This window comes from Musa acuminata, unplaced genomic scaffold (genome assembly GCF_036884655.1).
Source record: "Musa acuminata AAA Group cultivar baxijiao unplaced genomic scaffold, Cavendish_Baxijiao_AAA HiC_scaffold_1138, whole genome shotgun sequence".
NCBI lineage: Eukaryota > Viridiplantae > Streptophyta > Magnoliopsida > Zingiberales > Musaceae > Musa > Musa acuminata.
The window spans coordinates 2,585,545-2,596,815 of record NW_027021350.1 but is presented as its reverse complement, the minus strand read 5'-3'; the positions used below and the strand labels follow the sequence as shown (position 1 = coordinate 2,596,815).

Below are 11,271 nucleotides of genomic sequence, written 5' to 3'. Positions count from 1 at the left end.
TTTTTGGTATAATTTAAGTTGACATTAATACCTTTTTAAAATGTCATTTAAGGCAATATTATAAAAATTTTAGATAATATTAATTAAATATAAATACTTTTTTAATTGACACAATTAGTTTGGGTAGTAGCAAAAGGAAATAAATAAGAATTTCCTTTTCTGATTATAATTTATTAAAACTAGAATTATTTTTTTTTATAAGTTTAATTGACATTAATACCTTTCTAAAATATCATTAAACATAATATTTCAGAAAGTTCATATAATATTGATTAATTATAAACACTTTTTTCTTTAACACAATTTATTGGAGTAGTAGCAAACGGAAATAAATAAGAGTATCTTTTTCTGATTATAATACATTAAAACTAGGATTAATTTTTGTATATGTTTAATTGATATTAATACCTTTCCAAAACATTATTGAAGGCAATATTTTGGAAAGTTCAGATACTATTAATTAATTATAAATATTTTTTTAATCAACACAATTTGTTTGGATAGTAGCAACAAAAAAAAGAAGAGTTTCCTTTTCTGATTATAATACATTAAAACTTTGATTATTTTTTTATATAAGTTAAATTGACATTAATACCTTTCTAAAATGTCATTGAATGCAATATTATAAAAAAATCATAAAATATTAATTAATGATCAATATTTTTTAAATTAACACAATTTGTTAGGGTAGTAGCAAAATAAAAGAAACAAGACTTTCATTTTCTGATTATAATTTATTAAAAGTAGGATTATTTTTTGGGTATAATTTAAATTGACATTATTATCTTTCTAAAATGTCATTGAATGTAATATTAGGAAAATTTTAGATAATATTAATTATTTATAAATAATTTTTAATTAATAAAATTAGTTTTGGTAGTAGCAAAAGGAAAGAAATAAGAGTTTCATTTTCTGATTATAATGCACTAAAAATAGAATTATTATTTTTTGTATAAGTTTAATTGATATTAATATCTTTCTAAAATGTCATTGAAGATACTGTTTTGAAAAGTTCATATAATATTGATTAATTATAAATACTTTTTTATTTAACACAATTTGTTTGGGTAGTAGCAAAAGGAAAGAAATAAGAGTTTCTTGATTATAATGCATTAAAATTAGGATTAATTTTTTTGTACACGTTTAATTTACATTAATACCTTTCTAAAATATCATTTAAGGTAATATTTTGAAAAGTTTAGATAATATTAATTAATTAAAATATTTTTTTAATCAATATAATTTGTTCGGGTAGTAGCAAAAGGAATGAAATAAGAGTTTTTTTTATTATAATGCATTAAAACTAGGATTATTTTTTTTGTTATAAGTTAAATTGATATTAATACCTTTCTAAAATGTCATTGAAGGCAACATTTTGAAAAATTCAGATAATCTTAATTAATTGTAAATATTTTTTTAATCAACATGATTTGTTTGGGTAATAGCAAAAGGAAAGAAATAAGAGTTTTTTTTTCTTATTTTAATGCATTAAATCTAGGATTATTTTTTTTGTTATAAGTTAAATTGACATTAATACCTTTCTAAACTATCATTAAAGATAATATTTTGAAAAGTTCAGATAATATTAATTAATTATTAATACTTTTTTAATTGCATAATTTGTTTGGGTAATAGAAAAGGAAAGAAATAAGAGTTTTCTTTTCTGATTATAATGTATTAAAACTTGGATTTTTTTTTTTTTGGTATAAGTTCAATTGATATTAATACTTTTCTAAAATGTTATTGAATGCAATATTATGAAACATTTAGATAATATTAATTAATTATAAACACTTTTTTAATTAACATAATTTGTTTAGGTAGTAGCAAAATGAATGAAATAAAAGTTTCCTTTTCTGATTAGAATGCATTAAAACTAGAATTTTTCTTTTTGTATAAGTTTAATTGACATTAATACCTTTCTAAAATATTATTGAAGGTAATAATTTAGAAAGTTCATATAATATTGATTAATTATAAATACTTTTTAATTAACATAATTTGTTTAGGTAGTAGTAAAAGGAAAGAAATAAGAGTTTTTTTTTCTACTTATAATATATTAAAACTAGGATTTTTTGTTTGTATACGTTTAATTGACATTAATACCTTTCGAAAATTTTATTGAAAACAATATTTTGGAAAGTTCATATAATATTAATTAATTATAAATATTTTTTTAATCAATACAATTTGTTTGGGTAGTAGCAAAGGAAAAGAAATAAAAGTTTCATTTTCTGATTATAATGCATTAAAACTTGGATTATTATTTTTATATAAGTTAAATTGACATTAATACCTTTTTAAAAAGTCATTAAACTTAATATTATTAAAAATTTAGATAATATTAATTAATGATAAATACTTTTTTAGTTTACACAATTTGTTAGGGTAATAACAAAAGGAAATGAACAAGAGTTTGCTTTTCTGATTATAATGCATTAAAACTAGGATTATAATTTTTTTGTTATAAGTTAAATTGACATGAATATCTTTCTAAACTGTTACTAAAGATAATATTTTAGAAAATTCAGATAATATTAATTAATTATAAATAATTTTTTAATCAACATAATTTGTTTAGGTAATAACAAAAGGAAATAAATAAGAGTTTCCTTTTCTGATTATAATACATTAAAAATAAATTTTTTTGTATAATTTAAATCGACATTAATACCTATCTAAAATATCATTGAAGATAATATTATGAAAATTTTAGATAATATTAATTAATTATAAATAATTTTTTAATTAACAAAATTAGTTTGGGTAATAGCAAAATGAAAGAAATAAGAGTTTCCTTTTTTGATTATAATGCATTAAAAATAAAATTATTATTTTTTTTATATGTTTAATTGACATTAATACTTTTCTAAAATGTCATTAAAGGTAATATTTCGGAAAGTTCATATAATATTGATATCAAAAGGAAAGAAATAATAGTTTCTTTTTCTGATTATAATGCATTAAAAATAAGATTAAATTTTTTAGTATACATTTAATTGACATTAATACCTTTCTAAAACTTCATTTAAGGTAATATTTTGGAAAGTTTAGATAATATTAATTAATTATAAATATTTTTTTAATCAATACAATTAGTTAGGGTAGTAGCAAAAGGAATGAAATAAGAGTTTTTTTTTTTTTCTGATTATAATGCATTGAAACTAGGATTAGTTTTTTTGTTATAAGTTAAATTAACATGAATACCTTTCTAAAATATCATTGAATGTAATATTTTAAAATATTCAGATAATCTTAATTAATTATAAATACTTTTTTAATGAACACGATTTGTTTAGATAGTAGCAAAAGGAAAGAAATAATAGTTTCCTTTTTTATTTTAATGCATTAAAACTAGGATTATTTTTTTTGTTATAAGTTAAATTGACATTAATACATTTCTAAACTATTATTAAAGACAATATTTTGAAAAGTTTAGATATTATTAATTAGTTATAAATACTTTTTAATTTGACACGATTTGTTTGTATAGTAGCAAAAGGAAATAAATAATAGTTTCATTTTCTGATTATAATGCATTACAACTAGAATTTTTTTTTAGTATACGTTTAATTGACATTAATACCTTTCTAAAACGTCATTGAAGGTAATGTTTTGGAAAGTTTAAATAATATTAATTAATTATAAATATACTTTTAATCAATACAATTTGTTAGGATAGTAACAATAGGAATGAAATAAGAGTTTCTTTTTCTCATTATAACATATTAAAACTAAGATTTTTGTTTTGTTATAAGTTAAATTGACATGAATACCTTTCTAAAATGTGTAATATTTTGAAAAAATCTGATAATATTAAATAATTACGTCTGGAATCTCAAATATTTGGTTGTGGCTATTAATTTTAACAACCTTGACGCCTATATCCGTTTAAACTGCTATGTGATTCGTGTGCCTCAAGTTAATTCGATTGTTCTGAAAATACGGTAGCTTTTGAGGGGTATGTATGTCATTTTAGCACAAACTTACCACCCTCCACGGCCAAAGCTAGTCGAAAACCTTGATGCCTCCGAGTTCATCTTCGCACTGCCTCACATACTGCGTGGCCGCAGCGGCTTCGCCGGCGTCGCCATGATCCTTGGAGCAATGGGAGGAAGGGAAAGGGAAAGGGGGAGGCATGAGATAACATGGCTCCGACGACATAGCCTGGCGGCATGGGAGGTCCGACTGCGTGTGCCGGAGCAGGATCCACGGCTGCAAGCCACCGAGACCCTGCGCCACGTACCCGAACGTCGACCACGCGCTGGTGATCAGGGCGTCGCTGAAGCTCAGAAGCTCCACCTCTGCCAACGCCTTGATGTTGTGGCCTCGTTGTTCCGTGTGCTGCTGCTCCTCGTGGCTCGGCTGGTGCACCCTGACCACCTCGCCGGTCGTCGTGGGATGTTTGGCGTACATGTCTCGGATCCTCTCGGCGTATCCGGAAAACAAGCTAGCGACCAGGACGGCCTTCACCTTCGTGTCGGTCTTCGAAGCTGGTGCCGCCCACTCCTGAAAGTTCACCGCAGGCAGAATGCCTTCACTGAGCGAGCAGTTAATGACCTGACGCAGCATCGACTCGAACGGAACGGGGAAGTTGTGGAAGACTCGGATCTGGATGCCCAACGTCTCATCAGCCGCAGCAAGATGAGCACGGTAATACTTGGTGACGTAGTCCCACACGGCGTTGGTCGGGTGCACAAGATACCGAACGAGGTGGTGGAACGTGGTCGCTCTCTCCGGGAAAAGCTGCCGCAACTCCTCCTCGTACTCCTGCAGCAGAAACAGGGACGGCACGAAGTAGTGGTCTGATTTCAGCAGCAGCCAAGGGATCCTCCGAAGCATCCGCTGCGCGTCGCCGCAGAAGAACAGCTTATCCCATTGGTCGTAGTACCAGGGCAGGTGGAGGTAGACGTAAGCCGGCAACGTAGCATTGGAAGAACCTGAGAGCATCTCGTCGTCGATGACCTTATCGCGGAGCATGTTGCCGTAGCTCTGAGGAGTCCCTGTGTCGAAATCGAGGAAGTTGTGGACGGGGAAGTCGGAAGGCAGAGCCCACGAAGTCCCCGGAAAGGGCTCGCAGAGAAGGTCGGTGAAGTCGCTGGGGATGTGGACCAGCAGAACCTTGTTGTTGAGGAGAGCGTAGAGGAAGGAGGAGACGATGGTGAGCACCCTGTTGCCGAGGCCATTGTGCGGGATCCAAACCACGTAGTTGCACTCCATGGGGCCGTCGCTGCGGCCGGACTTCAACTGCTCTATGGACTTGTTGTAGAGATCGGTGTTGGGAGCGCATTTCTTGTGGAGAGCTTCGTATTCTCGCAGCTTTCGGACGAGATGAGGCGAAGGAGCGTGCGGTGATGCCTTGCGGTAGAGCATAGACTGGTATCGACTGAGGCAGGACTTGTCATCGAATTCAGGAGACAAGAGGCCGCCAAGGAGTCTGTCATTGGGTGCCTCGGACGAGCTATTTTTCCGACCTAGATAGATGTTCCAAGAAATGCACAAGTGACTCGAGTTTAGCTATAACGATTAACTGCAAGAAAAAATATTTAAGATAATGATAAGGTTATTAGTTTTATATTTGGTTGAGGAGTATGTGAACCAAAGGCTCGTAAGTCCGTCGGGTCACCCTTACTCTTAGAGGTATTTTTTTGGAGTTTCAATGCTTCAAAAAGGTAAAATCGTACGAATACGCCCATCACCCAAAACGAATAATTCCTCGCGAGCCTACGGGTCGCATCAAAATGGCTTGCCGACTAAATAATCCCTTATCAGATTGGCGCTACAATGAAGGCCCGAGGTTTACACCTCAGTCGAGCAAACTCTGCTCTCGAGCTGTGCACCTTATGAGCCATTGATTCGCTTATGGGAGGGAGCACTGATAAAATCTTTAATGCTCCGAAAGGACAAATTGATCAAATGGTCTGGATAGAATCTTGGTTTTATCATGAAAGAATTAATGATTTGTTTAGCCATACTATTTGGATCAAGTAGAGCCACAACGATATTGGGCTGTGATTCCATATGGATAGTGGTCAAAGATTCCCTTACTTGAAATCCTTGTCGATTTTAATGTTACCTTTCACCATCACTTAGTCCCTATCTCTTTTTCTTCCACTAACCTCAAATCAGAACAAAAAAATAAATATGAACTATATTTCTTTCTTTCCAAAACCTACATAAAAATACACTTGAATTTACATACGGTTCATAGAGCCTATCAAAAGTTAAAAGGGAGCATTGGGATAGCTAAGCTAAAAGATGCTAACATTAGTGGAATCAACAAAGACAAAACGTTAATAACAAGGGATGCCATATGAGGACATATTCTCAAGATAGCAGGCCTCGTCAAACAATTAAAAATGCTTGTCTTGCAGATTCCTACTCCAAAAACTAACTTGTTTGAGATATGATAAAAAGGATAAATTTATCTGTTCCTAAGTGTATTTGATCCTAAATTTTATCTCTGAAGAAGAAGAAGAAGTGAACGAATGCTTAGTGTTGAGAACACGGTGATAGAGAGTTACCTATTCCAGCGACTGCACCAACCGGCCGCAGCAGTTCCCAGGATGGCGTCCTATGGGTTCCGACGAGGAACACCAACAGCACCGAGACAAAGCAGGTGAGTAGGAGCACCCATGGCTTCAGAATACGGGAGCTGTGCCTCTTCGGCTGCTCTTCCATATTATTTCCAGACATGTCCAAGCTTTGGTAGCTCTTGCTGCGTCTCACCTCCATTTTTATGTAGCCAAGATCCTCCTCGAGTTTCTTGTAACGGTGTGCCTATATCTCAACCTTGGTTTGATACGATCTCGTTTTTAAAATATGAGGTTGTAAGGTTAAGAGAATGTGGTTCGACGAGACCCGAGACAGATCCAGGCTTTGCTGCTCTAGTCGTTAACCTGTCTACTCAGATCCATAGAATCTCTTTATTAGTAGTCTACCATAATCGAAGAAAGCACTTAAAGAAGCCTAGCCAACGGTTCAATGGGTGTTCCAATCACTCGCACATCGAATGAGTCAACTATAGAAATCTTGCAAGTATTATATGAAAAGGTCAACACTTACGATAAGAGACCTAATCCTAAAGTAGAGAGAGAGAGAGAGAGAGGGGAGATAGTGATTTAGCGGTCACTCACTAGAGATGTCTGCCAACATTGGGGAGGATGGCCATCATTGAAGTAAAAAGAGTGAAATAACAATAGCAGTGGTGGTTGAGAAATAGAGATATACGAACACCGTGGGATTTGGATAGCAAGTTTGGATCCCTCAAAATTTGGAAAGCTTTGAGGGGAGGTGGAAATATATAGATTGAGAAGAGTATGAGATTTACGTTATAGTGCATGTGGTAACGATCGGAACAATGTCGTCCTCAATAGTAATTAGATGGAGTGAAGGGCGATGAGTTTCTTCCTCGAAATAAAAAAGAAAGTACAAAAATAGAAAGTACAAAAATAGAAGCTACACAAATCAAAAATATTTTGTATGAAAAGATCTTCTAAAGTATTTTGTAAAAACAGAAACTACACACAAATCAAATCAAATCAAATCAGAAAGATCTTATGAGATTTTTCTCTTAGTTGTGTACTTTCTTATTTTGTTAATTGCTCTTAAGGAAAAGAATGGCAAAAATATTTCTTTTGTATGAAAATTTAATTTAATTTTTAATTGACATGATTTGTTAGGGTAATAACAAAAAGAAAGAAACAATAGTTTCCTTTTCTGATTATAATACATTGAAATTAGGATTAATTTTTTTGGTATAAATTTAATTGACATTAAAACCTTTATAAAATGTCATTGAAGGAAATATTTTGGAAATTTTAGATAATATTAATTAATTATAAATATATTTTTTTGATATGATATGATTATAATGTATTAAAACTAGTATTATTATTTTTATTAGTTTAATTGACATTAATACCTTTTTAAAATGTCATTGAAAACAATATTTCAAAAATTTTAGATAATATTGATTAATTATAAATACTTTTTTAATTGACACGATTTGTTTGAGTTGTAGCGGAAGAAATATGAGTTTTCTTTTCTGATTTAATGCATTATAACTAGAATTATTTTTTTTGGTATAAGAGTAATTGACATTAATACATTTCTAAAATGTTATTGAAGGTAATATTTTGGAAAGTTCAGATAATATTGATTAATTATAAATATTTTTTAATTAACACAATTTGTTTGGGTAGTATCAAAAGGTAAAAAATAAGAGTTTTTTTTTTCTAATTATAATGCATTAAAACTAAGATTTTTTTTGTTATAATTTTTATTGACATTAATATCTTTCTAAAATGTCATTAAAAGTAATATTTTAAAAAATTCAGATAAATTTTATTAATTATAAATATTTTTTTAATCAACATGATTTGTTTGGGTAGTAGCAAAAGGAAAAAAATAAGAATTTCTTTTTCTGATTATAATACATGAAAACTAAGATTATTTTTTTATAAGTTTAATTGCCATTAATACATTTCTAAAATGTTATTAAAGGTAATATTTTAGAAAATTCAGATAATATTAACTAATTATTAATATTTTTTTAATCAACACGAGTTGTTTGGATAGTAGCAAAAGGAAAGAAATGAGAGTTTCCTTTTTTTATTATAATGCATTAAAACTAGGATTATTTTTTTATAAGTTTAATTGGTATTAATACCTTTCTAAAATGTCATTTAAGGTAATATTTTAGAAAATTAAGATAATATTAATTAATTATAAATACTTTTTTAATCAATATAATTTGTTTGGATGGTAGCAAAAGGAAATAAATAAGAGTTTCCTTTTCTAATTATAATGCATTAAAACTAGGAATTTTTTTTTGTATAAGTTAAATTGACATTAATACCTTTCTAAAATATCATTAAAAGTAATATTTTAGAAATTTTAGAAAATATTAATTAATTATAAATATTTTTTTAATCAACACGATTTGTTTGGATACTAGCAAAAGAAAAGAAATAAGAGTTTCCTTTTCTGATTATAATGTATTAAAACTAATATTATTTTTTATATAAGTTAAATTAACATTAATACCTTTCCAAAATGTCATTGAAGGCAATATTATGAAAAATTCAGATAATATTAATTAATTATAAGTTTTTTTTAATCAACACGATTTGTTTGGGTAGCAACAAAATGAAAGAAATAAGAGTTTTATTTTATGATTATAATACATTAAAACTAAAAAAAATTTTATATATAAGTTAAATGGACATTAATACCTTTCTAAAATGTTATTAAAGGTAATATTTCAGAAAATTCAGATAATATTAATTAATTATAAATACTTATTTAATCAACACGATTTGTTTGGGTAGTAGCAAAATAAAAAAAATCATTGTTTCCTTTTCTGATTACAATGCATTAAAACTATGATTATATTTTTTGGGTATAAGTTAAATTGACATTAATATATTTCGAAAATATCATTTAAGGTAATATTTTAAAAAATACAGATAATATTAATTAATTATAAATAATTTTTTTGATCAATAAGATTTGTTTGGGTAGTAATAAAAGGAAAGAAATAAGAATTTCCTTTTTTGATTATAATGCATTAATACTAGGATTATTTTTTTTATATAATCTAAATTGACATTAATACCTTTCTAAAATGTCATTAAAGGTAATATTATAAAAAATAAGATAATATTAATTATATATATATATATATATATTTAATTAATACGATTTGTTTGGATAGTAGCAAAACAAAAGAAATAAGAGTTTCCTATTTTGATTATAATGTAATAAAACTATGATTATTTTTTTATATAAGTTAAATTGATATTAATAATTTTCTAAAATGTCATTAAAGGTAATATTTCAAAAAATTCAGATAATATTAATTAATTATAAATACTTTTTAAATCAACAAGATTTGTTTGAGTTGTAGCAAAAGAAAAGAAATAAGAATTTCCTTTTCTGATTATAATGCATTAAAACTAGGAATTTTTTTATATTAGTTAAATTACCATTAATACCTTTCTAAAACATCATTAAAGGTAATATTTTTTAAAGTTTAGATAATATTAATTAATTATAAATACTTTTTAATCAATAAAATTTGTTTGGTTAGTAGCGAAAGAATGAAAAAAAAGTTTCTTTTTCCGATTATAATGTATTAAAACTAGAATTATTTTTTTTGTATAAGTTTAATTAACATTAATATCTTTCTAAAATGTTATTATAGACAATATTTTAGAAAACTTAGATAATATTAATTAACTATAAATATAATTTTAATTAACACAATTTGTTTGGGTAATAGCAAAACGAAAATGTAAAGATAATAATATAATGCATTAAAACTATGGTTAATTTTTTTGGTATAAGTCAAATTAACATTAATACCTTTATAAAATATCATTAAAGATAATATTTTGAAAAGTTCATATAATATTAATTAATTATAAATACTTTTTAATTAACAAGATTCCTTTGGATAGTAGCAAAAGTAAAGAAATAAGTTTTTCTTTTTCTAATTATAATGCATTAAAACTAGGATTATTTTATTTTGGTATAAGTTTAATTGGCATTAATAATTTTCTAAAATGTTATTAAAGGCAATATTTTAGAAAATTAAGATAAAATTAATTAATTAAAAATAATTTATTAATCAACACGATTGATTTAGATAGTAGCAAAAAGAAAGAAATAAGAGTTTCTTTTTCTAATTATAATGCATTAAAACTAAGATCTTTTTGTATAAGTTAAATTGACATTAATACCTTTATAAAATGTCATTGAAAGTAATATTATGAAAAATTCAGATAATATTAATTAATTATAACTACCTTTTTAATCAACACGATTATTAAACGTAATAGCAAAAGGAAAGAAATAAGAATTTCTTATTCTGATTATAATGCATTAAAACTTGGATTATTTTTTTTGGCATAAGTTTAATTGGCATTAAAAGGTTTATAATGCATAAGTTATAATGCATTAAAACTTGGATTATTTTTCTGATTATAATGCATTAAAACTCTTATTTTTTTTTCAGATAATATTAATTAATTATAAATATTTTTTAATTAACATGATTATTTTGGATCGTAGGAAAAGGAAAGAAATAAGAGTTTCCTTTTCTGATTATATTGCATTAAAACTAGGATTTTTTTAAAATTTAATTGGCATTAATACCTCTCTAAAATGTCATTAAAAGAAATATATTTGAAAATTTAGATAATATTACTTATTTATAAATGCCTTTTTAATAAACATGATTTGTTTATGTAGTAGCAAAACGAAAGA

The 11,271-nt window shown here is 27.5% G+C and overlaps 1 protein-coding gene across 1 annotated transcript; it reads right to left on the bottom strand.

Moving 5' to 3' along the window:
• Nucleotides 1-3,995: 3,995 nt before the first annotated feature.
• LOC135671215 (probable fucosyltransferase 8) lies at nt 3,996-7,116 on the bottom strand. Its single transcript, XM_065179202.1, has 2 exons — nt 6,525-7,116; nt 3,996-5,474 (listed from the first exon to the last, which is right to left on the bottom strand). Exons 1-2 carry the CDS (start codon nt 6,733-6,735, stop codon nt 4,009-4,011), a joined length of 1,677 nt encoding a protein of 558 aa, XP_065035274.1. The 5' UTR covers nt 6,736-7,116; the 3' UTR covers nt 3,996-4,008.
• Nucleotides 7,117-11,271: the final 4,155 nt, after the last annotated feature.

What these genes read in the sequence shown, in the direction of transcription:
- LOC135671215 (XM_065179202.1), bottom strand. Translation starts at nt 6,735, where the DNA reads ATGGAGGTGAGACGCAGCAAGAGCTACCAAAGCTTGGACATGTCTGGA. An exon ending in TGGTGCAGTCGCTGGAATAG is followed by an intron (nt 5,475 to 6,524) that starts GTAACTCTCTAT and finishes ACATCTATCTAG; the next exon opens with GTCGGAAAAATAGCTCGTCC.